We start from the raw sequence: 27159 nt of genomic DNA on the forward strand, positions 1-27159 counted from the left end.
AGACAAAAATGTCATTCGAAATAGTTTGTTGTTTCTCCTTTATTTAGCCACAAATACAAAAGCGACCAAACCCAATTCATTGGAGCCCACTAAAGAATACCTCTTGACAGAATAAACCTGTTCAAAATGAGAGTCTCATGAAACCCAAACCAGAATATATACAGGAATACCGCAGAGCCCTTGTAAAATATGTGGAATCACCTCTGGGTGCATCTCAAAGTAATATACAATAGAAAATTGACCAGTTAAGAGAACACCATTTGTTACCAAACAAGCTTATGACCGAAACAGGTTTCCACTGTACCATTCCTTTGGCTATTTAAATACCACCACAATTTACTTTAGGTGCAAATTTTGAAGCTCCTGGGATGAAAACAGTTACCCAAGTATAAATTTAGGATACTCCATTGTAACCAAGATCAGGTTCTGAGCCCACACAATTGAAAGAATGTTTACTATTGGCTCTGGCCAGTAAAGTGGTGTAAGGTGTTGGTCTCCCTCCCCCATGGCCCCACCAAATCAACACCAAAACAATTCACATTTGATCAGTAACACTTTTGCTATTCTAGCAGTAGTTTGCTCTTGAGCAAAAAAACTGCCCCTCCTTATGCCAAAAGAAATAATGCAGTGGTTCTGAGTTGTGATAAATGTCCACTAGGATAAGATCACCAAACCCATCCAGCCCCTGTGACACAGAATTCCTTTTCTGGCATAAACCTGGTCAATCTGATTTGTCAACGCTTTGTTCAGAAATATAAAACTCAGAATATAGTATACAAAAGAATATTTCCTTATAGAACATCTTAATGTCAAAATATTAACAAAAACACAAGTTATGTTAATGCTGAGAATAGCAGTTCTGAAAAATTAAAACTAAAAATAAGCCGTCACTAACAGTAAATAGACAAAAATACACTAAATGTTCAAAAAAGTCCAATGTTCTCAGGCAAAATGGAATCATTTGAGACAAACTGTTTACAAAATGAGTTAAACACTCAGCATAAACCTATCACAAGTGTTAACATCTACTAGTGTGATTTTATTTTTGGACAAACTTCAACAACTCATTTTCTTTTTTTTTTAATCTGCTAATACAAAAATGTAAAAAACTCAAAACATTTCAGCTTTTAGACAAACTTTGTTAAGCTTGAACTGTACCTTTGCCTCACTTACTTAAGAACTTAAAATTGAAGTTGGCAATAAAACCAGCTCAGCTGAGTTTTTAAGCTTCCCTCACCCTGCGCTAAACCATTAGTTCTTAAAAGGCTCCAATCTCAGTCCCCCACGGTCTATAGGGCTTGCCAAGGTTTGCCGACTGTGCTGGTGCAGATGGACTGAGTACATTAGGCGACAGCAAATGGAATGAACCAAATGAAAAGGGGAACGCAGACAAAGATGCCATGGAGGACAGCAGAGGAGGAGATAGTTTGGAAGTAGAGGTGACCACAGGGAGCACTGGTCCAATGCTGCCATTAGGGGGCAGTCTCAGTGAAGAAGTTTCAGCATGTGGAGCAGCAATTCTGCTCTGGTGATGTGGTTCTGTGGAAGACGTTGTGGTACTGGTATTACTGTGCCCATTCTGAGGCAATAACAACGGGTGAGTGATGTGAGGATGATGTCCAAAGGCACTGCCCCAAGGAATATGTCCAATGCCCGTGTGGGCACTACTTGCTGCTTCCCGTTGAGAGGCATAATTATTGAGGTGAGACACCAGCCGAACTCGAAGAGGATCAGAAGTGTCCAGACCCTCAATAATACTAAGGTACCGGACTACTTCAGCCAGGCACTCTCGAAATCCTAAACTCCGATAGTCCATAGCAAGAGCGTGGGCATCAAAATAGCCTAAGAAAAAGGAACAAAGAGTGGAGTCTTAAAATACCATTTTTAGTCATTGGCTACACTGCATCCTCCACACTCCCTGCAAGCACATTTCATTTGAATGTGACAGTTATATAGTTGCAGTTTTCCCCAACAACAGAATGGCTTCCAAAAACTCTTCTATGGTCTAACACGTTTTTCTTTTATAGTATCGGTGTTGTCATGCTGCAAGTCCCAGGACCAGTTGCAGATTGGCATGTGTAACCTGAAACTGCACACTACCAGCAAAGAACACACGAAGAGAAGAGATGTATTTTTCAATGCTAGCTACATCAATGGACATGAAGCCACTGAACAGTGAAATTCATTAGTCACACACATGTAACTTATCATAGGCCACTTTCACAGACTAGCTGTCGGTTCTCAAACATCAATTTATACATTGTCATTTGTGTCAGCTCCTCCACTACCCGTTTCAACCTATAACATTAAACAGCCAAAAAGATCCCAAATAGACAACTTTTAGGTGGGCGGTGGGGGAGGGAAGCTCCTGTTTCTCTTCAGTAGCTGAAAGTTACTTCACTTCACACTGCTGCCATAAAATTACAGAAACTTGGATAACAAATCATTTTCCCAACAAAGCATCTATCTATAGTCTACAACAGCGTAATCTGCACTTAACATAGAACAGTAAATAGACGACACAATGTTCCATGTAAGAGGAAATACTGAATTACCCAGTAGTGTATATACATACTTCCATTTGATTTCTCCTCCCACTGCATGCAGCATGTCAGATGACAAATCTGTGGGACATTCAGTTACAGCTCAGGATGCTGCTTGGTCTTACTACAACTTTGTTGCTGTAATCACAGTTTATTCAGAACTATTGAATCTGTTCTCAGATAAAAGATTACCTTTGCCTCCTGCTGTATGCAACATTTTCAGGTGATCCACAGTCATCTGCAGAATTTCAGCTTTTTCCAGTTTAGCTGATCCCTTGAAAAAGAGAGAGAGAGAGCAGGAGAGGAGAAGGGGTACAATAGGTCAATTTTTAGAAGATCTAAAAGAGTTTGGCAGAAATAGTGCAAAATGAACTATAAAGGGGTAAAATGCTACACCACTTCCAGTCTGCAGTCCTTGTGCTATGCCTATGCTAATTACACTCGGAGCCCAATGTGAATTACCTGCTTTTCAAAAGCACTTGGCACCAGTCTCCTCAGCTCCGACAAACTGTTATTGATTCGATCCCGGCGACGTTTCTCGATGATCTATGAGTAAAACAGACAGGTTTTCAGCGTTTATTGCAAAAGGCAGGCTGGGGCAAAGCAGCTCGACCCTGGGAGGGTATCGGTAGTTCGCGCAAAGGGACTCACCCCTCTGCGCCTTTTCCTGGCCAGGATCTGGGAGGTGGTGGATGGAGACATTGAACCTGGAGCTGAACTCAAGTTTCTGAAATGAACCACAAACAGTTAGCGCAGACGCCGGGAGCGAGAGAAACGGGGCTGTAAGGAAGGATCAACCCGGTCGCTCCCATAATAACAACGCGTGCGCTGAGGCGGTGCCGCGCGCGGACTCCGGGGGGCAAAGGTGCGAGCCGCCAGGGCAGGGAACCTACCTGCCCGCGGCGGACACGGAGCACGGCCCGGGTGCTGCTCCCCCGAGGATCGCTGCAAACAGGCACCTCCCCTGGCCCCCGCGCCCCACGCCCCCTGGGGCACAGCGCCCCCGCTCCGCTCCGCTCCTCACCCATTCTCGTCCGCGCTCTCCTTCTCCACCTCGACGGGCTCGTCCAGCTCCTCGCTGTCCGAGGAGCTGTACTCGGGGTGCGCCCGCTTCATGCTGCCGCTGCCGGGCAGGGGAGGCTGCAGGACCGAGCCCGGGCTGGCTGGCTCAGTGCGCGCCCCGCTGCCGCTCAGCTCCGTCTCCCCCATCCCGTTCCCACGCCTCGCCTCTTACCCCCGGGAGGGGGGACGCCAGGCGCCGCCGGCCACAGACATCACATTCTAGCCACTCGCTGGCCCCGCTGTCCTGATTGGCGGACGCGCCGCCGGTCGCAGCCAATAGCCGCCGGCGGGGAGGCCGGCCAGCGACACGCCTCCTCCCCCTGCCCCGGCGCTGCTTGGGGTGGGGCTGCTCGGAGCGACACATGGCCGCGTTCGGAGCCCGCCCCCGTCGCTGCGCCATTGGCTGGGCCGGAAGCCAGTCGGGCGCTGGCGGAGCCGCACGCGTGGCCTAGCGGCCGTGGGAAAGTTGCTCGGTGCCCGGCTGGCGGCCAATCGGGGCCGGCTGCGGCGCTGGGCGGTGCGTGCGGCAGCGGCGGCCGCCGCGTGTGAGCCTCCCCCGGCCGCCGGGCGTGGCACAGACAGGCCCCGCGGCGGCTGCGCTCGGGCTGAGCCGCCCACCGCGCGGGGAGCCCGGCTGGTCCTGCCAACCCCCGCGGGGCAGCCTCCGCCCGCGTCTCGGTTCTCGCCGGCGCAGCCGCTCCGGGAGGGCGTTTCATACCGTGAGCTCCCTTCGTGTCGTGGGCCCGTCACGGCGGTGGGCTCTGGCTCGCTACGGAACTGCCCCCTAGCCCTGCCATCAGCCCACCAGGCCAGCCTCCATTGCTAGCTGTGGTGCAGTGGCAATCAAGCGCCTCCACGCGTGCTCCCACGCTGGCCCTCAATTGGGGGCCCGTCGGTAAACACCTGCAGGGGCACCTCATTAGCCTCCCTCCAGTCTCGCCTCCGAAGTGCCCTTGGCCTGGTGCCTGCAAACAAAAACGTTGATGACTGGCTGCTGGGGTACCAAGGCCACAGCCTCTGAGGCTAAAGGGTACTGGCTTGCTGGTTCCTTGTGTCGTCCTGTTTATCTCTCCGTAGCCCTCTATTCTCTCTTGCCTTTGACTGTAAGCTCCTGGGTGCAGAGATCAGCCATGTGCTCTGTTTGTACAACACATAAGCACAGCCATACTGAGTCAGACCAAAGGTCCATCTAGCCCAGTATCCTGTCTTCTGACCCTGGCCAGTGCCAGGTGCCCCAGAGGAAATGAACAGAACAGGTGGCCATCCGCTGTTGCTCATTCCTAGCTTCTGACAAAGAGGCTAGGGATACCATCCCTGCCCATCCTGGCTAATAATCATTGATGGGCCAATCACAATGGGGGTCTTGGTCCGTGAGTGGGGCTCCTAAATGCAACAGTAATACAGATAATACTTAATTTACACAAGGCCTTTCAAATAAGGGTTCTTTACTAGGTGGGTAGTTTTGAGTTCACAGATGGGGAACTTAGTCACAAAAAAAACTTAAGGGATACCCACTGCCACACAGTAAGGCAGGACCAGGAAACCTAGCTTTTCCCAGGGCTGCTCATCTGCTCCATCTACTAACCTAGTTGCTTTAAGCATCCCATTTGTTTTAACTTAGCTATTCACACAGCTTCACAGTGTACATTTCAGTGAGTTGCCCATATTATTGGTAAATGCAACAATAACATTTTTGTAAGGGGCTTCTGGCAGAGTGAAAGGAAATGGAGCCGAAGAGATAAAAGCCAGTGATGGCACAGCCAACAGTTATAGTTTAGCCGATAGAAAGATCCTGCAGTTGCCTGCAACCAGCCTTTGGAATAAGATAGGAACCATCTATTCCCAAGAAATGTGTTTTTAAATTAATCTGCCCCTTTTGTAAAGCTAGAGTTAAGTTTGGGTCAGCTTTTCCGTTAAATCTATTTTCAAGCATTTGTAAATCATAAACATTCTCTGGCCATGCATTTGGCTTTTACGAGCTTAGAAGCAGATTGGGCTTTAAACAAAGAGAGAAATGTGTTTGGCCATGTGAGCTTTAATAGTGCAAATGCAATATAAGGCACATAATACACTCTGTTTTGGCTCAAGGGTTACACGTCTGCCTTGTGCTAGGGAATGAGGATTTTCAGACAGATTTGCAGGTGATTATTTCATAACAAAGAAGGTGTCCTTTGCACTTTCTAAAGGAGTGTTAGAAATGAATTTATGTTAAGTAATCTATTTCACTTACAGAGATTTCCATAAGGATTTTCAGCATACAGTCTTACTCTTCATGTGTACTTCCTCTCATTGACTAAGGAGGCCAGACAACTTCTAGAGAGGTTTTTTCCAGTTACTGATTTCCCAAAAATGATGTACAGAAATAGACAGCACGTAGGTGGGCCTGTGTCTGAGTAATTGCAGATTACTATCAGCTGCTATCATAAGATAAGAAATGTTAAAAGCTGTGTTGGTCTAGAAAGATCATCCACTCCAACTGAGCACAGGATCAGGAGAAACACAGAGCAAAATAGCTTTCCAAATGCACTTTTATGTCCCTCTCTCTGATGCTGCCGTCACACTGGTTCTCAGGTTTGGTCTAACATTTGCCCTTGTCCCCAAGGGGCAGTTCTGAGCGCCAGGGACTACTGGAGCACAGAAGGGGTCCAGCCACCCCCACCTTTCTCTCTGGAATCACCCATTACACTAGAGGCAGTAAAGCAGGAGTGCTTGCAAAGCTGCCATGGCAAGCCCAAAGTTCTGGCCTGACATGTCTAAGAATTCTTGATCATAATTATCATTCTGAGTGAGTTTGTGTGATTTTGTGTGTACTTTTCCACCATTCTTCTCTGTTTTATGCTTCCTTAGGCTATTTCGATACTAGTCAAAACACTGAAAGGGAGTTGTTTATTGCTGCTGTAGGCTTCCCTTCAGCAGAGACCTGCCACTGCTGACCCTTGTTCTAGTGTGTGCACTAAATTAACTTCAAACCCCACCCTTTAAGTCTTCTCTCCCAAGGGAGCAAGTGCTTTGAAGAGTAATCCCATCAACCTGTCATACCGAGTCCCGGAAATTCACTGTTGCTATGGTTACTTTTCCCAATTCAACTAGTGGCTCTGGCACTCATGCTGCAGCGAGCTGAAAACCTTAACCCTCCCACCAAGAACTTACTGAACCACAGCACCAGTTTTTCCAGAGTTTACTGCGCTGAATCTTGCATGTTTCTTTACATATTTCATTCCTGAATATGCTCATTTTCAGTACAAGTCTCACTGTTTAAAATATGCTTTCCTGGAATCAAGGTAACTGGTTGAAAATCAATAGAAGCATTAAAAAAGGAGTTGGCAGAATTTATCATGCACTTTAAGCGGTGCTGTGAATTTGTCATTTTTAACAGAGATGAGCTTGAGCAGTGACCAACACTTGCCCCAAGTTCAAGAGTTTGGATCTAGCATTTCAGTTTGGATGTGCTAATTTTGATGGACCCCAAGGTCTGTCATTTACCTTCTGTCTAGGGCCAGGCCATGTATTGGTTGGAACACTTGATACTAGACTAAGGTATAAGTGCTAAATTAAAATGCATTTAGTAATGTCCAATTCACCAAGACATTTTTAAATTCAACATTATCTCCAAATTGGCCAAGGATTGGGATAAACTTTCACATTAAAGTCCTCATTGTAAGCACAAATCCTGTGAAATAAAGCCTGTGCCACTAAATGGATTTTAAATCTTGTGTTGGTAAGGGTGTTTAACATGGTTAGGCAAGAACAGTGTTATCGGCATCTTATGACAGCAGTCCAGACTATTTTTTTCTAGAGGATTTCAAAAAATTCGTAGAGTCTTTGGATTTGTCTTATACTATGCTCCAATCCTTCAACTCATTTGCAAAAACATATCTGGGCTAGACTGTGAACTCATATTGGTGAGCAGCTAGGCTGCAGAGGAAAGCTGGTTCTCTGATTTAAGCCACTAGCCTTTAAAGCTGGAAGACCAAGGTGAAATTCTCTGCTCTGACAAACTTCATGTGTGATGAAGGGCTTATCTACATGACACTACAGAGTCCAGCCTACAGGGCTGTGATTTGTGTAGCTCTCTAACCACCCTGTGTAGAGCCTGCTGGTAAGAACTAAAAGTGCCTAGTGCCTGTTAACATAATCCTGTTTCAAATAGGACTGCATCAGTGCTATGCATCTGTAAAACTAGGATGAATACTTTGCTCCTTCCTGGGAGTGTTGAGGATAAATACGTTTTCAGATACAATGGGAATGAGAGCTGTATGTTCTTAAGACAGATGAGATTCTTACTCAAATAGATTGTCCCATGTCATTTCAATACTTGTACACCAGTGTGATTAATGAAGGGGTTTATGGATTAGCCACTAATGTCTCAACTGTTTTTAAAAGGATGATGTGACTGAGATTTTTCTGCATTTTTTTTCTTCTTTTTTTAAACTTTGATTTCAACGTTACACAAGTTTTCAGAGATATGCTTACTGTGAATGTGAACAGATCACAATGAGAAATATCTTTGTTTATATGGCTATTTTTAAATGGTAGGAAGGAGGAAGAGGTGCAAAAGGGTACAGATGTACTATAACTACTTTCATAAAAACTCTGCCTTAAATGATTATAGCACCTGCACAGTTTAGCATGGTGTTTGTGCTACGTAATTACACATACTCACACCTTCAACCACCAGACCATCCTTCCACTTCCTGCAATTCCCTTCCATATCCACCACACAAATTCCCACTTCTGCCACTAATGAGGCAGGGGGCCTACAGACAACAGCCTCTTTTATTACACAATTCTGATTCATCCCCAGACAAACATCCACACTGAATGAGGTGGAGGTTTTGTAGAAAAACACTATGTGATCATGTGACTCAAGACTGTATCATAACACATATATATGCGCCAGGGATCTGAACTAAAGTTGCATTTGCAACCTTAATTCTGGAATTTCCTAACTTTTCAGTGTTTGATTTGCAACTGTAACACACTTTTTAATCATTTATTTGTATGTAAATATACCTTGATATTTCAAGATCACATAATGATTTCAGTTCAGTTCAATAATACTTTATTGGCAAGATAGGTCAATGAAGTGTTGCCAAACTATGTAAGGAGACAACGCCCTGAGGTATGTGTCAGAGGGTAGGTACAATCTGCCCAGATACAGCTTCACTATGTTCAGAGATATTTTTTAATCCCTTTGTTCGTTTGACATTATTGTCCAAGGCTGATTGTATGGCAGATTGCTATGTAACATGATACAGTCTATCTGTGCTCGCTATATAATTTCTCCCAGATTTATGCAGTTTTTCTTTGATGTCTGTTTCCTGAAAAGTCTATTTGATGAGACATCTTTTTCAGAGTCCTGCAATACTTTGACACAGGGGGACAGAGCAGAATTATTCACCACGAACCTTCTTGTTTTTGTGACCTCAAGTTAGGCCCCGTAAGATTCCTTCAACGAGGAAAGTTCTATCTAATCATCTTTACAGTGCTCTTCGGCATGATTACTCGTAATAGTAGTGCCCAAATTTTGTTAGGTGGTGTACAGGCATGTAAGACGACAGTGCCTGCTCCAAAGAGTTTACAGTGTAAAATCTTTTTTGAGTTTTCTTTGCTATTAAGATGCAGCGTTGACAAAAATAAGTATTAGTCATTTCTGACTAAGTGGTTAGGATGGAAAGCAGCTCCCACACCTACTGCCATTAATGCAAACCACTGTTTAAATTTATGATATTTAATAGGGAAAACCTGCCTTTTTGGCAACCTTCGTTCAAATGTATAAACAGAAACAGTATATCTGGTTTTATGAGCAACTTCCCTACAACAAAAATTCATTTGGTAAGAAAAAAAGTGAAACTCGAGCATACACTCTAGCTGTTGGAAAACAAAGTTTGGGACAAAGCAAATCATAGTAATATTTTATTACCGTTTTGAAGATACTAATCTCTCATCACTGTTGCACAGAGAGGTCCTGTACAGGAAGAACTAGGCATTTTGCAGATCAGGTGTAAGATGCACGCACATGTGGGCTAACTTGTATTTAGGTTTGTCCTTAAATTAACACATTTATGTAGCATCATCCTTCATGCTGAAAGAACTTTAAATATTTAATTAACTACATACATTCAGTCCCACGGAAGTACAGCCACCTCTGAGGTGGATGGCAGGAGCCAGGAAAACCACCGCTGTACAGCACACTGCACTGAGGGAAATCTCAGCCTATGAAACCAGAGCTAATCCCTTCTCTTGCCATGGGAATTTACACAGCAGCCAGGACCTTGGTTAAGATTTTATCTTAGAGAACTGGCAAAGTATTTCTGTCTACTTTTGAAAAATTAATGGCTGGATTTGACTCTTTGAATGAATGTTTCCACAGAGTCTGAATATTTCAGAGTCAGAACCTAGACCACTCAACCATCTTCTGCAGTGAGAACATCAAAAATCAAATCCTACGATCAACAAATATCTCTTGCCCTTCCCTTATATCTTTAAGATGGGACAACAGTATGATAAACACAAACAATGCAATCAAAATGTCAGCCAGATTTTGCCAAAACTGGGACAGATCCTCATCCCTGCTGACTGCCGTGTTTTTAAGGAGCTTTTTTGTTTGTTAGAATGATCTAAGGATGTATATATAAGCAGCTGTGTTGAGATTGGTAGCACTGAATTCTTTTGTCCAAATCTGAGGGTGTAAAAGCAGTTTTATTTTAAAGGTACCACAAAAATGAAGTCAGCACACTGAAAATTATGCATGTTGAGATTTAAGGCATGTGGCCTTCCAAAAGGCCTGATTCCAACCTTTCTTATACCATTTTTAAATCAGTGTAACTTTGACTTCAGTGAAATTAGGGCTTGTCTATATGAGGAAATCGACCAGCATCGTTATTCTGGAATAACTCCTCATGTGGACACTGTGGTCTGAAATAAAAGTAATTAATTCCTGAATAAGTACTCTGCTTTGGAAGCAGAGTAATTATTCTAGAATGAATTTCCTTGTATTCCAAAAGAGTGTCCATATGCAGGGTTAATTCTGGACTAGCTATGCCAGTCAGTTTCCTCAATGTAGACAAGGCCTGACTCCTGATTTACAGTGGTGTAGCTAAAACAAGAATCAGTCCCTGTGTGTTTACTTGTTACAAAACCAAAGTCATTATTATGTGACTATTGATCTATTACATTCTAAGTGCTCAGATGCCACAGTGATGGGCTCTGCATAAATACCTAGATAGTCATGATTAATAATATTGCTGTAAAGGAAGCAGGGGAAAAAGCACAAACTAGGAGTGCTTAACCACAGCAAATGTGTCTAATCCCACACAATAGCTCCCTTATAATAAGTCTAAAAGCTGTGATCTGCTGGGGAAGTGGTGGCCACTTCTCACATATTTAACATATACCAAATGTATTCAGCTTGGCACCAAGACAACAAGCTGCAAGTGTCACACTGGAGCCTATCATCCTGACAGCATGGGACATGTGCTTGTAAGCTGTCTCCAGGAGGATATTTGATTGCCCTCTTTCTTCTTCAGCCTCTCTCCCAACAAAAGTGGCCTGACCTCCCCCATGACCTGGCAAGTGCTGAAATTCCCCAAACACATTTTTCTGTTGTGCCCCAACCCTGAACAAAAGGGAAAGAAGCAGCCTCAATATACTTGAAGTATGGAATGAAAATAATAGCTGCTGTTCCTCGGCCAGCAAACACTGATCTTCACCTCTGCCCAGTGCGGTTTGTGTTGCTTCCCATGCTATTGGTTTTATTGTCGCCAGCTTTTATATATTTATTTAATTTGGGGAGGGGGGGCGATGTACTTGCAGTTTACTCTGCGTTCCCACGCTACTATTGTTTGGGGCTTTGTTTCCTATTCACATCACGTGTGCTAATTAGTTAGAGCTGCTGGCTAGCTGGGAGGCGTGTGTCTGGAGTAAAAGCAGAAAGATCACTTCCTGGAGGGATCTAGGCAATCTGAACAATTCTTTGCTGTACTTTCAGCCCTTCCTTTCTCCCCCTCCCCCCTTTGCCCTCCCAGGAAAGAGAGAAGTGTTGATTGTCAAGCAAACACTAGTGCACAGAAGCAGCATAGACTTTATTGCTAGATAAAATAAAACAACATATTCAAAAATACTGAGATTAGTTTAGCAAACAATTTGCAAAATATTCTCTTTTGGTGGGCCAAATAGGTTAACATTTTTTAAAATATTTTTTAAATATTTTTAAAAGGACATGAGGGTTTTTTAGTCTGTTCATAGGAAAATAACTCTGTTTTCTTAGCTAGGAGAAAGCAAGCTCGTGCCCCAGCATGCAATCAGAAAAGAGAAGGAAATTATGTGAGTCAGGGCATTCTCTTATTCCTCCTAGCACTGGCCAGCCAGTCCTATTCACACGACCTCGTTGGGTCTAGGCGTATGTTTTTAATAGAGGTTTATTATTTACTTATTTTCTTGGATTTCGAATTGAAGCCCTCGTCCACAGAAGTAGGTGCGTTAGGAAACTTAAAAAATACATTAGACGATCAACAAATCATATGTCAGAGGGGTAGCTGTGTTAGTCTGTATCCACAAAAACAACAAGGAGTCTGGTGACTAACAGATTTATTTGGGCATAAGCTTTCGTGGGTAAAAAATCCACTTCTTCAGATGCATGGAGTCAAATCATAGTCATTAGATGCTATATCACAGATGGTCCAAAACATGGGGCCAGAGCCTCAGCGAGTGTAAACTGACATAGCTCCACTGACCTCAGAACAGCTCCGCTGATTTAATAGTTTCATAGAGTTTAAGGCCTGAAGTGACCAACAGATCATATAGTCTTGACTTCCTGCCATTACATTTCACCAAACACTCTTAAGCTGAGCCCAATTATGTCAGTGAAACTACAGCATTTTAGTCCTCAGGAAACCAAGCTGTTGTGTGCCACAAGCAGAGAACAAGATACTAAAGTGCCCCCAATGCCTTAGGCCTCTGCCATGACAGGGAATTGATTCCCAGACTGACACCAGCAGTGTAGCTCCAGGGCCCTCAGTAGCACTCTGCCAGTTTATAGCACCTGAGGCTGTGCCCAGGCAGCATGTAACAGTCTGTGCCCAAAGGAATAGGTTTATAATGACCGCTTTTGTTATCTCACTTCCAATTAGCATTTCCACCTTTCTAATTGCTGGTGGTCGGACCCCCAAGGCACTACCTCTGCTCAGCCTCTTCCTCCCAAGGTCCTGCCCCTGCTCCACCTCTTTCTCCAGTCCCCACGCCTGTTGCACGCTCCTCTGCCCCCTCCCCTGTCACTCACTAGATTGTCTCAAGGAGCCTGCCTGGAGATAGGAGGCAGGTTAATGACCTGGAGCTTCCCCCGACACCTCAGTAACCAGACTTTTGGTTGGGGTGCCATTTAGAGTTGCAAGGTCCTCTTTTTGACCCGCAAAACCCAGATGGGTGGCAACCCTACTTCCACCGTCCAGGACAAAAGATGGGCTTTGCAGTGTGCTCTGAAAGATAAAGGTCTGAGTTCTGGCAAACCAAGAGGGAAGTGAATTCCAGCATTGATGACCTCATCTGGAAAACAACTTATCAGAGGTTCCCTCTCACTTAAACTGAGGGCAGAATAGCTTGAGTGCCTCTCTTGATCACAGCTTTGTCGGAATCACATGGGGAGAGAGGCATTTTCTGAGCTGGGCAGGCCCCAAGCCTATCATACGGAAGATTGAGTATCTACTCAAATACGGGAGAAGATATAGGGCCATCTTTTACCTTCATTCAGCAAGTACACTTCTTGACATCAGTTTGGTGCAAAGACAGAGAGAAGAACATAGTCCATAGTTTGCTTGTAGTTTCCATCAATTATTTCACCATTTAGGGCAGGCAGTTCACCAGCCCTGAAATGGCACAGGACTAGTTTTTAAGCTGTTCCATCCTGTGTCCCTTTCCATATAGCCAGGACCCCCTTCCCATTTAGCAATATGGGAAAGGCCAGGTGCTCATGACCCGCAGGTTGAGAGTCCTTGGCTGAGAAGTAAAGATTGTAGAATGTTTTTGGCCAAAGTCTAGCAAGAATTAATCCCAGGTGATGGCAGTGTCCTGAGTGTTAAGATTAAATTAAATTTATTTGATTGGAGCCTTGGTTCCATAGCAATAAACAGTTCTACAGACTACACAGCATGCTGTCATAACCATGAGTGTTCTGGAGTGTTCTGTGACTGTGCTGCTGATGTAGAAGTCCTGGAGTTATTTAGGTTCAGTATTAACATCTCATACATTTACACCAAAACTGTCCTGTAAACTTTTTAACATGGTAAAGGGTTCACGCTACTTGCAGCAGGTAATTTATTTGGAGAAGCAAGTTGTTCCATTCCCCTCCTCCTGCATTAAACATTTAAAACCAATGAAACCATAGGACTGTTAGATTCAGGCACAGAGCCGGTAGGCACTGCATATGGTTACCTATGCCATTCTTGTAATGCATATCAGTCATAGTGAAAGTCAGTGGAAAACTGGAGTAATGACTATACGGATCTCTCCCATTATTTGAGGGATTAGAGCTAGGTGAAAATCAGAATCTGTATCCTATGGGAAATTCCAATATTTCAACTTTTTTTTTTGTCCTGAATTGGGACAAAAAGTTGAAATATTAAAAAATTTTATGGAACAAAAGATCCAAAATATTTCCATTTGGAAATGGTGAAACTTTTCATTTTGAGTCCGCTCAACATTAAACTGCATCTGTTATGGTGCCACATTGACTCATGGGAATTGCATAAACTCATGGAAGTTATAGCTGTGTTGTTTCATGCCCCTCTTCTCTCCTGTGGGCAGGCTTGTTGGCCAGACTACCTCTCCCCTGGTGCACCATGTAGCTCAGTTAGAAAGGGGATCACATGGGGAATCACATGGCATATTAGGAGATGTAGTCTGGCCAAGAAGCCCAGAGTTCCGGCCATAAGAACTGTTAAAACCCTCTACAGGAGGGGTTCCCAAACTCATATTATTTCGTATATTCTTCCCATTCTTGATCCCATAGACCACCTCTCCTCCCATTTGAAAACACATTGCATTTCTGTAGCAATGACAATTGCATACATAGGAAAGTAATACTAAGTAAATATGCATTTAAGCTACCTTTTAATGGAATTAGGTGCTAGAAATGAAGAAAATCAAACACCATGTGACCAGCCAGCTCTCTGCAGACCTCCACCAGTCCACAGGCCACAGTTTGATAACTTCTGGCTTACAGGCAGGGTGAACACGTTGCTAATGTGGAAAAGTACCAAATAGGGAAAGGGCAAGAAAAATGTCACTTTATTTCCAACCTATGATCTGCAGCAGAAAGTCCTCCTTGGGGAACAGGTGGACAAAAGGAGAAGTCATCCTGAAAAAATACAGAGGGTGTTGGCACAGGAGGGTTCAACATCAATAATACTGTTAAATGATCCTTGACTCAGCTAAGTGTTTGTTTCTTTGGCAGCCTTGATTGGTAAAATACTCCTAGAGTAGTTTGCAACAAAGCTCCCCTTACAGGGCAACAGTTCAGTGGAAGGTTTTTCTCTTCCATACAAAGGGCTAGAAATGTTATTGAAATGAAAACCTGTTTTCTCTATGTCTAAAAAAAAAGCCACATACAAAAGTTATAATTTAATAATAGTAATAATAATAGTCTATAATCTGCCCTGCTGGTTTTCCAGTGGCACCAGTCATGATTTGTGATCCCCACACCATTCCAGCCATTGGCTGCTCAAAGACAGTGCTTATCAGGCCAGGTTGTACCAGAGGGAACAGCGGTTGTGATGTATTCCAATGTCCATTAAGACCACCAACATATTTGCACAAGTAAACTAGACCAGAAGAGGAAAATAAAGCTAGGAAACCAACTCACTGTGCTACCAAGCCCATAACAATCACAAGATTTAATCAAGACCTTCTCTAATGGTATGAATTTATAGCTGTTGATTATTGCAGCTCATTATTTATATCTCAGAATGAAGCCACATGCCTTGAAAAAGCTCCAGCTTGGACAAAAAGCTGAAGCCATCTGCTTAGTAACATGGGTCTCTGTGAACACATCATTTTGTTGCTCTGCTCTTTGCATTGGTTCCTTAATGAATACAGAGTCCAGGTCATGGCCTCTTTCAAAGCCCTCCATGAGCTACCTGAGAGAACTCCAGTCCCTCCATGACTATGATTTCCCATAACTGTGTTCTAATAGAACAGTGCAACTGTCAACCAACAGGGGGAGGCTGGTGAGTGCAGAAACCAGTACTTTCACAGGAGCTGGACCTAGACTGTGATGATGACTCTGATTCCCACAGCACATCAGAATAACAACAGACCCAACTAATTTGAGAATTAAATGCAAAGCTAATTTATTCATTTTGCCTTTCCCTCAATAAGTTGTTTATTCACGTATTCACGTATACATAATGCAGTACATCCACTCACACACAAATGTCCATAAACAAAAATTCCCCATAAACAAATTGAGCTATTTCCCACATAGACTGAGAAGGATAATGGAAAGAGAGTGAGAAATTGTTATTATTTCTGCTCCTAAAATCTTGGAAGGCGCTCAGACACTACAGTGATGAGCCCCCAAGGCTATGTCTATACTACAAAATTATGTCAACCTAACTTAAGTCAGCATACAGCCACTGCAGTTATTAAATTGCTTGTGTGTGCGCACACTTGGCTTTGTGTTGGCAAGTGCACCAGGACCACTTGTTATCGATTGTATTGTCACCATGAGGCATTGTGAGATGACTCCTGAAAGTCAGTAACAGTCAACATAAGCAACACAGTGTTGACACCAACACTGCGTTGGCCTAATTATAGTTACCGTGACTCTACACCACTTGTGGGGGGAGTGTTACTAAATCGGCATACAGAGGCTCGTACATCAGCAGGAGACAAATTCAAGTGAAGACACTTCAACAGCTAGATAGATGCCAGGCAGTTTACATCGACCTAATCCTGTAGTATAGACAGGCCTAAGTATATACACAGTGTGACACTGCACTCCATATTTGTCATAGTAATATTATTATGATATGATTATGACATAATTATGATGCATTTTGTACAAGGTGGGTCATGTAAGATGTCATTGGAAAAGTTATGATTTGCTGAATATGACTATCCTATTTGTATGCATGTATCCTTTTTGGATCTGAAGTTATGCATATTGACTATGTATCTGTATTTCAGATGTGGTTATATCCAGGTAACACCCACTAGGCAAAATGTTTCCAGTCTAGACAACTAGTTGGGAAGGGCCTATTCAAGGTAATGGGTCATCAGGGGAAACAATAGGCCTTAGGAGAAGCTTATCCCCACCTGATGAACCTTCCTGAGAATGCTTTAGACAGCCTGTAAGTAACGGCTGCTATGACTCTGCCAGGGCACGTGACCAGATCACATGACACTGATCACCAGTTTGGGTACCTGTATTTTTCCACAAACTGGTCTGGGAACCAAGTTTGAAACAAAGGGTTCCCACTCTATGGAAAACCTATATAGGGCAGGGAGTGACCTCATCTGTGGTTCTTCACTCCCCCACAACTCAATATCTGAGAGAAGCTCCAAAAGAAAAGGACTTTGAATGGGGGTGGGGAGCCTAAGCTGCAAAGCAAGTGAAGCTTGTGCTTTGAGAACCTGTAAGCCTGCTTGTCTCATCAGTCAGGGTGAGACATTGATAATTCATAGCCAACCTTTCTAGTATTTTAGGCTTAGTTTGCGGTTTGTTTATTTACTAGGTAATCTGCTTTGATCTGTTTGCTATCACTTATAATCACTTAAAATCTATCTTGTTGTAGCTAATAAACTTGTTTTAAGCTAAAACAGTGTGTCTTTAAGTGAAGAGTTTGGGGGAAAATCTCAGCCTGGTTTAACACAGGCTTGTTGCATATTCCTCTTCACATTGAGGGAGGGATGAAGGGGTAATATTCATACTGGTCATACTGGTTGGGGTTTTGGCCAGGGAAGCGTAGTACAGTTCTGGGGTCTTAGACTGAGAATCTAGTGATATCTTAGCTGTAGCCTCTCTATTGTTGGTTCATGCAGTAGGTGGTCAGCCTGCATATAACTGCAGCTGGGTGTGTCCCTCTCTGTGTGAATGCTGGTGGGAGCATAGGACCAGAACCAGTCTATCTATAGCCTGGGAACCTGTGGGCAACCCGTCACACACAGATTAGTGAGTTAATCAGAGAGACTTGCAGATTGTTTCTGAGAGTAAGGAGACTTTCACACTATAGGAAGCAAAAGTTTGGGGGGTTATGGTGTTTTAGGTGTAAGGTGGGAGTTTTGTGGAAATTGTTAGGATTTTTGATTTGTCATTTTCAAATGCAGGGATGCAAATCATATCTTTAATTTGAAACTATTTTGAGTGAAACATTCACATATTAGCAAGTGAAGTCTAGTGCCTGATCAATATTTTGGACCTTCTGTATTACAGTAAGCAGATATTAGCTAGGGCGGTTTGGTTGACAGCAAGATTTATTTACCCAAGAGGCAAATATTGACTCTTGCAAAGCCAACATCAATATTTCCCTTGGAGGAATATTACTCTCGTGGCTCACCAAAACCAGAATTTGATATCTTTATCATTATTACCTTTTATAAAGAAAGTCTTTTCTAAAGGGAAATATATATGTGTATATAATTTAAAATAGAGTATTTCTGAGCACCTTTAAAAAAAACCCTTAAGTACAGAAGAAGGTTTCATTCTGGACCAATCAGGAGACAGAAATCTCTAAAAGGAACAATATAGTTGGCATATTTCAGCCTGCCCTCAGGTTAACTACTTTTGCAGACTTCAGTCATTAACCTTTGGGAAGGCAAATAGCAGAAACCTCTAAATATCAGCCATCAGGAATGGTTTGAATGGCTGTAACAACAATTCCTGTTCCTAACCATTACAGTGCCTCCTTCCTTTTAATGATCAGCAGGTTAGAGGACATTGTCTTAATACCTGAGTAAATTCTGCAAAACACATTGTTCCTCCTTTGTTATGGGAATTTAGAGAGTTATTTTCTATTTGATTGGTTCCTTTTTTGTCATTTGTTCCTCTGCCAAAAAAATCCAATGTCTGAATTTGACCCAGGAGGAAAAAGAGTTGCCTATGTGGATTTCAAGGAGCTAACTGGAGTAGGCACAGTTATAAACTGCTATCTACTTACTTGTTTTTCATTCTGTTGGGATAGGGTGACCAGATAGCCAGCATGAAAAATCAGGACAGGGATGGGATGTAATAGGTGCCTATATAAGAAAAAGCCCTGAATATTGGGACTGTTCCTATAAAATTGGGACTTCTGGTCACCCTAGTTGGAGACCTCTGGAAGAGGGCATTAAAATCATAATCACAATGTTATTTATAAAAAAACCCCAACACACACACACACTCTCTCCTCTTTGGAGCAATGCACAATACTTTCATAATCAGGCTACTATAATTAAGAAGACAACCATACAATAACCACCCCTGTTAATTACAAAAAGAAATAGACATGTAGCCTGCAGGATCCTGCAGAAGGCAAAAGGGAAAGGAAGTGTTCAACATCACTGTGGCTAGTAAAGCAGATTCTTGCCTGTGCCAGAGCTCTGCTCACCAAAGGGCCGGGGTGCCAATCCTCCAAGATTGTCCTGGAATCTCCAGGAATTAAACATTAATCTTTAAATAAAGATTATGTTATGTGATGAAGCCTCCAGGAATATGTCCAACCATAAATGGCAACTCTACATAGGATGGGTGCGGGGGCAGCAATCAGATCTGAAGGCCAGCCTTGGTCCTGCCACAGCTTACATCTGCTGTGAGGCAGCTGCAGGTTAAGCCATTGATGAAGAGTCCTTAATGGACCCTATCCCAGTGCAGGATTTTGATAGCTGAATGGAGTTCCACCCTCCTCCCAGTTCCCAGCATGCCCTCTACGCTGGGAAAGGACGAGTAGCAGAGGTGCCAGACTCAATGGAGGCCCAGATGCACCAGCAGGGAGTTTCCTACACCAGAGAGTTCCCTAAAACAGGGGAATTCTCTGCTGGCAATTTGCATCTGTATTATGGCCCCTTTGTGCCAGCATCCTAACTAGGCTTGAGCATCTGGCATTTTATATTTATCAGCACATTCTCCACCTAATATTGTTAACTTTGAAAAAGCACTACGTGCTTCACAGCTGGTGGTGGCAAGTTCTCTGAACTAGTCAACTTGTCCTTACTGGAAACACAGATGTCTTCACGTCACGTATTGTTATTTGTGGTTCTTCCCATCCTGAATTTAGGGACCCAGAGCAGGGAAGGATAATAGAGTCCTTTCCACCTCCTTCCACTCTTTCAACTTTTCCACAGCTCACTGCACATTGATCAGGTGTGGTTTTTAGGTCCAGAGCCCTTAACTGGAATCATTTAGCCTATGGTTAGTGAAGGTCTTTGGCATAGCTTTCAAAGAACTTGAGGCCTGAGCTAGGGTTGCCATCAGTCGAAATCATCAAGGGGAAGTCCTGAGCTTGATGCTTTGGCCCAGATCCTCAAAGGTATTTACGTGCCTAATTCCCAATGAAATCAATGAGAGGCAGGCACCTAAATACCTTTGGTGATCTGGGCTTTTGTCCATTCCCATGAAAGTGACTCAAAATATTTTGGGGACCAATGCAAAGGCACCACGTTTTGAAGCTCTGTCATGACTTAACGATATTATATTCCACCGTGGTGGTGTCTGCAGAGTGACATGAGGAGTTGTCATGATGTGACAAGGTAACATCAATATGTCATGATACTGCCACACAAGGACTTTGATCCAAAGGGTAAACTTTTATTTTATACTTGAGAGTCACAGTTTTCTGCATTATGCGGTTTAACTTGGTGGAAAATTTTGCTATGGAACTTTGCTAGAATGACCTGTCCCTCTCCATTTTCAAAGTGGACAGGGATTTAGTCACTCAACTCCCATTAAAATAATTTACTGCTGCTCACGCAAATACCAAAAGAAACTTAATGGGTTTGGAATAAGATCCCCTACTGCATGACTGCCTTGGAATATTGTAGGAGGGAACTCTAGAAAGTAATGGACAGCAGCCTTTTCATTACAGTGTCTAGAATGCATAGGTTTAAGAAAAGATAGTTGGCACATAAATACAGTTGTGCCTGAAGCTGGAAAAATGTCACGTGCAGAAAACTCAGTCAAAAGTAGTTCCTCCTATCAATAAAGTTTGCTTTTGTAGTGCCACTAACCTTGGTTTCAGCTTGGATAATTGATGGTAGCCATGATCAGCTGTAATTTACATAACTTTTGTAACTTCTTCATTTTATACAATTTGGTATTATTTTCTAAAGTAGGGTAGATCCAATCCTTTCCCACACGTCAAGGCTTTATCACAAGTCTTAAAGCCCTGCCTACAGTGTGTAGGCCCTGTCCACACTGCAAAACAGAACTGCATCAAGTGACAGCTATGATATAATTGGGTGCCCTTGCAGTTGGAGTATAGGGGGCATCTGTGATTTTGCAGTTGCTGGGGAATGTAAAAGAAGACATGAAGGGAGACCCCAAAGGAACCTCCTTTCACCCAACCTCCAATAAAGAATGATACTGTTTCTTGGAATGAGTTCTTATCTCATATTCCGGATGTCTCAAATTATTTTATTTCCTGTGGTTGTGGAGTTTTTAGCCTCTTTTGGTTTTAGCGAAATCCCTTCCCTGTTTCAGATTCATAATCTTCTTCTTACTGACAATGCTGCAGATTCAGAACTTGTCCTGCCTGTTTGGGAAATAATTACAATTTGTGTGGTCTAATAAGCGGTCCCCGAGGGTTCATCATGAAATAACCAGGGTCTACAGGAAGGAAAACTATGTGGAAACTAGGGCAGTTCTACTAATCTGTAAGGAACAAAACAAAGTAGTACCCTAGGGTAAGAACTAGTAGCAACTGGCTTAATTGCTACCATGTCATTGTGTGAAACTACTACCTCTGTACAGGCTAATGTGAACCTGATGCGGTTAGACTTCTGATTAAGACCAGCTAAATTTCACTTCAAACAAGCAGATAATCCACACTGCAGATCTGCTCTGCAGTCAGAGCTTTGTTTGTTATGGAAGCCTTCTGAACTGGGGGGAGGGACCAGTGAGGTCACCTTTAAAGTGCGAAGAGTATAAATAGTAAGGCCAGGGTTTTTAATACAGTAGCTAAAACTTATCCCTCTCTCTCAGGCCTTCCTTGATGATCATGTCAATCAAACAGAAACAATGAACAGAGTAATTATAACCAGGGAGAGCAGGAAAGCGAAGCCCCTTTGATTAAATAATGATACGTTGTGTTTCTATAGCTCCTGTCCATCTGAGGAGCACAAGAACTTTACAAACTCCAACGAAGTCAGCCTCATGACACCTCTGTGGCAGGTATTCTCTCCATTGTACAGATGGAAAAACTAACGAACGTGGAGTTACCATGAGCTCGGAGTAAGAGGAAACATGCTGTTGTGCTGCCAGCAGGAGCAGACTAGGGACTTGATTTTGGTCCCTGCTTACCCCTTGTTCAGGGGGAATTAAGCTGCACCTGCCCTTTAGCTGACTCAGTGTGCATCCCTCTTCACGCCAGCTCAGCTCCACTGGCCAGCGTGTCTTGGGGGAGGGAGGGAGAGCCAATGCTCTGCTCACTCTCTGTCTAGCCGAGCAGGACAGGGGGTACTGGCCCTGGTGTGGCTGCTGTCCCATTGCCTCGCCCACCCGCTGTGATGGGGATAGCCTTGTGCCACCTTACTCCCTGGCTTGGACACAGAAGGCTCTGGTTAAACACTGAGAGATTAAAGGCCTGATTTCGCAAACATTACTGGGCATAGTCCCACTGCAGTCATTGGGACTAACCACAGTATTTGTCATTATATTCACGAACAAGTGTTTGTACTGCTAGGCCTTGCCCACAGTCACAATCACACAGGAAGTCTGAGGGAGAGCCAGGACTAAAACTCCTTCCCAAAAAATCTCCTGCCAGTCCTATACCTTCGCTACTCCGCCATACTTCCTAGGCTTCAACCACTAGCCAAAATGCTATGGCACGGCTGTGCATGAAATGGGCCATTCTCCCATTTTATTTGGTTTCAGATATTCTAATTAACAAGGTTGCCCCTGTTTCTTTTAGGTATCCACGAAGACATTCCAATTAAAAAAGAGCCTGCCTGACTCTGCCTTTATGGAAGTTTGAAAAAGTTCCATTTATTTTTGTTTTCTCATCAGGTTTCCTTGCTGCAAATTTCAAAAGGTTTAAAATTTTCCCTGTAAATCACTTTTTAAAGAGTTTTTAAAACTATAGAAGCAAGTTTACAAGAAACATTATACATGAGCACAGACATTACACAATATATAATATATATCAGAGAGAGGGAGAGATTATATATGCACTTGATGCACTCGGTATGAGGTAGAGGAAGTGGCATGACTCACGAAAGGGGAACAGGGCTGCCCAGAGGATTCACGGGACCTGGAGCAAAGCAATTTCAAGGGCCCCTTCCATAAAAAAAAGTTGCAATACTGTAGAATACTATATTCTCGTGGGGGCCCCTGTGGGGCCCGGGGCCTGGGGCAAATTGCCCCACTTGCCCCTCCACCCCCCAGGCAGCCCTGATGGGGAAGCCTCTAATTAACTTTGTAGGCATAACAAATTAAGGTAATTAGAAAAAAGATACCACCCGATGCCTTCATATATAATGTATATACCATATATTTTACAGAAAACTACTTTGGAAATATTTGAGCATTTAAGGCATTTTATTTGTTCATATTTTCCATACCCATCCACCTATACAACCATCCTCTTGCACCAATTCCTGCTAAACTTCATTCGTACTACAATCAATTTGTGTTGATTTCAGTGGGACTGCTTACTTGAGGCTGAACTATTCATGTGAATAAGAATTTGAGGATCAAGCCTGATCTAAGCCCATTGAAGAAAGATTCCTGTTGACTGATGAGATCCATAGACCTTACAGCCAGAATCCTGTCATATAGATCTCACAGAGGGAGAGAAAAGTTATAACTAATACATTTTAGAAACTGCTCCAAGTGATCTAAAGAAGGTTTTCTGTACATAGTAATGTAATGATTTTAAGGTCCACTGGCTCAGATCCTTCCAGAATGTAGAAATAAATGCTGAAAGTCCCAATGGAAAGGGGAAATCTCTAGTTTCCAGTGTGACAAAGCCCCTCTTTGTGTCACAAGATACTGGGCATTTAAGTTGTCACTAGTGCAGGAAGGAATATTGCATATCCTGTACCTTAGGTCTATGTCATTTCAGAAGGAAAACTTTGCCTTGGGGGGCAAAGAATTAAATATTTCTCTCTCAGGTTTTTTTTTTTTTTTTTTTTTAAGAGGCAACAGTTGTTTGAAGTTGCTCAGAGGTTTGGAATGTCAGAAATAGTCCCAGCAGAGCTGGATTAGTGGGCAGCATGCAGGTGTGGCAGTCAAAGGTGCCTGATAAATTGAATTTATCACCCAGCTCTTACTGCCTCCTCTGTGATCTGCATCTGCGGTTAGTAACAGGACAGCCTGTTGCTACTTTCTTGTTCAGTAGACATACATGTTTGTGACAAGAGAGACGGCCAACACACGTGGCATCTCTTCGTGTTGTTTGGCCTAATGAAGCAATGGACAGCATTCTAGTACAGTGAACAGGTGGCTAGTAATGCAGAATGCAGACAAGAGTGTATTTAGCTGCAAAAAACCCACCCAACATTTGCAGCTTTTCTGTTTATAGAAGGACTTGCAAGACCAAGACAGGCCAAACAGTTTAATGTAGCTTGTATTTGTAGAAGATTGCCATTTCGATAAGTCGCTTCATGTGTAACCTCCTCCTGCACCCCTCCCCCTCAACTCCCTACCCCCAGGCCTGGTTTTCTAACGCAGATATATGATCTGGAGCAGACCAAGCAGCTGCGGGACACTCATAGCTTCCTGATGTCATCAGCCTGCCAGCTCTGATGGACAGAGCGCACAAGCTTCTGCATGCCGTACTGACTAAACTCAAAACACACGGCTCCATTTCAGGAGTATCTTATTCTGCTTGCGAAGGAAACAAGCGGCTTACTTTGCAACATTATAATACATGGCAGATAATCTCTCTCTCTCTCTCACACGAACACACACACACACACACACACACACAGAGAATCAGTGCTAATAACATTGCTCACATCAAAGAGCTGAATTCATGTCTGATTTGCACCACTCACCCATAAATTAACTGACCCCTCCCCCCTGCTATCCCATCCCTGTGACCTCTGAAGTGCTATATGTATTGAAGTGTTCTGTTTGCTAAGTAAATGTGGAAATTAGGTTAGTCATACTTTCCTGTAAGTGCTATTTTGTCCTGTTTGGCTATGAGCTGTGTGTTTCTTGAGCACTTTAGCCGGATTTAAAATCGAGTACTTTTCAGTGGAAGTTGCTCCCATTCAGCTGTGAACTGTGACATGAGCAATTTGCATTGAAGGCCCGCAAGAATTCAGACAAAAAAAGTTAAGTCATGCTAAGGGTGAATGAATCAATGTGTTTCATACAAGGGTTTTCTTGCAAATAGGAAAGGGGAGGGTGATAGTATGAGAGGGTGATTTTTAAAGGATTCAGTCTCAGACTAGCTGAACCCGCATGTATATCACAGCAGCCTGATCAAGTTGTAATAAAAACCATAACAGCCGCAGCAGAAAATCTACCTGTGTGCCCTACAAGCAGGATGATGATGAAAACACAAATGATATTTTACTCACTCAGCAAAATAAAAGGTATCTGCCCCAGGTCAGGGCAACTAGAATCCCATAAAGCTGTATTACAGGACTCCTGGCTGTCTGATGGAAAACACTCTCCTATTGTTTGTTACACCCACTTGGTGTGTCCGGTTTAGAATTACATTGTAAACTTTCTAGGGCATGGACCATATTTGCAAAGTACTGAGCACAAAAGGACCTCAAATCTGACTTTGGTCACTGGACACTATTGCAATCTAAATAATAAATACATTGAGGAAGCTGGCCAAGTAAATTGCTCCTACATTTAAATCCAGATTGGATGGATGCCTTTCTAAAAAAGATGGTCTGTAGCTCAAACAGAAGTTAGGGGCTTGATGCAAGGACCACTAGGTGAAATTATGTGGCCTGTTTTATAGCCAGGCAGGCAAACTAGATGATCAAAATGGTCCTTTCTGGCCTTAAAATTTATGAATTGATCTTAACATATGTCATACATTTTAGGCCCAAACCTGCTTCTCCTGACTTCTATCACAAAATTCCTCGTGAGTTTTTGGGGGGCCAGCATGGTCCCAACTGGCCTGAAATGCAGAAATGTGCAAATGTGCAAAAGAAAGCTGGTTTCTGTGTGTCTATGTGTATGTGTGTAAGAAACATATTTATATGTGTGTGTGTGTCCCACACAACTGTGACATTGGAGTGCCTTGCAGACATTCATGAATTTGTGCTCACTGAGCCCCGGCAAGGTAGGGAAGAACTATCCCTTTTTAAAATGGGGAATTGAAACACCTTGATTTATTGAGTGACTTGCCCAAAGTCATCCAGGATATCCGCAGGAGAGCTGGGAATAGGACCCAAAGTGGAGTTCTGGTTAAGCACTGGACTTGAAGCCAAATGTCCTTCCTTCCAAAAGTCACAACAAGAATGATATTTAACGTACATAAATGTATGTTTAGATTAAAGTTCCTACCTCATCCTTTAGTTGCTTGTAGTGAAGAAAACTATCTTGCACATCACCTAAAACTAATCAGTGCTGATCAGTTTTCTCTTCCAAGTCCCTTGTGCCCATCATCACAACTTCGGGGGACTTAGATATTCTATGGCCCACTGGACCTGAATTCTGCAACAAGATCCTCAGATTGCTCCAGCATCATCAAATAAAGGAGTAGACTTAAAGCTTTCTGTTTATCAGATTCTGCCTCTGGTGCCATTGATGCTGCAGAAACCTGTTTTCTCTCTTTCTTTTTTTTTTTTGGGGGGGGGTACAAATTATATTTTATTTAAAAAAAATACGACAGGGCCTGTTTCTGATCTGATTTACCCCAGTTTTACACTGGTGTGACCTCAGTCACGTTAGAGGGGTTACTGTTGACTGATACTAGTATAAGAGGCTACAGTGAGTTATCCCGCAAGTGAATCATGACAAAACACAGGAATCTGGGCAAAGCACTGCTCTCCTTCTCTCTTTTCCCACCTCAGGGGCATGGAGGTTGAAAATAAAAGAGAACAATTCCTTTCTCTCTCATCTCGTTTCTTTCTTTCATAGAGATGGGGAGGGGAGCACCCAAGGCATAGGCCCTGATTCAGCAAAGTGATAAAACACATAACTCCCATTGAAATAAAGGGGACTTAAAGTTAAGCATATGCTTAAGTGTTTTGCTGAACTGAGGCCAGGAAGAACATGAAATACCAGGTCTGTCATTATCCAGAAATGAAATGTCATTGTTGTGAGAGTCCCCCAGCGTATCCCAGCATTGTGAGGTACCTCACCACTGTCTGCCCTTATGCGTGAGACAGCCTTTTCTGTGCCTGCTGTGAATCAGCTTCTTGAATTCACCAGCCTCTAGGAACACAAGCACTATCT

At 43.2% G+C, this 27159-nt stretch overlaps 1 protein-coding gene across 2 annotated transcripts; it reads right to left on the reverse strand.

Annotated features, from left to right (window-relative positions):
* Positions 1-25382, reverse strand: HEY1 (hes related family bHLH transcription factor with YRPW motif 1). 2 transcript variants are annotated; one of them, XM_030553323.1, is made up of 6 exons: positions 24903-25382; positions 4324-4570; positions 3195-3270; positions 3006-3089; positions 2736-2817; positions 1-1842 (listed from the first exon to the last, which is right to left on the reverse strand). In XM_030553323.1, the coding sequence occupies exons 3-6, from the start codon at positions 3243-3245 to the stop codon at positions 1259-1261; spliced, it is 801 nt and encodes a 266-aa protein (XP_030409183.1). In that variant the 5' UTR covers positions 3246-3270; positions 4324-4570; positions 24903-25382; the 3' UTR covers positions 1-1258. The 2 variants fall into 2 exon arrangements, with proteins under 2 accessions (XP_030409183.1, XP_030409182.1); XM_030553322.1 differs by lacking the exons at positions 4324-4570; positions 24903-25382 and adding an exon at positions 3568-3743.
* Positions 25383-27159: the final 1777 nt, after the last annotated feature.

This window comes from Gopherus evgoodei, chromosome 2 (genome assembly GCF_007399415.2).
Source record: "Gopherus evgoodei ecotype Sinaloan lineage chromosome 2, rGopEvg1_v1.p, whole genome shotgun sequence".
Classification (NCBI taxonomy): Eukaryota; Metazoa; Chordata; order Testudines; family Testudinidae; genus Gopherus; species Gopherus evgoodei.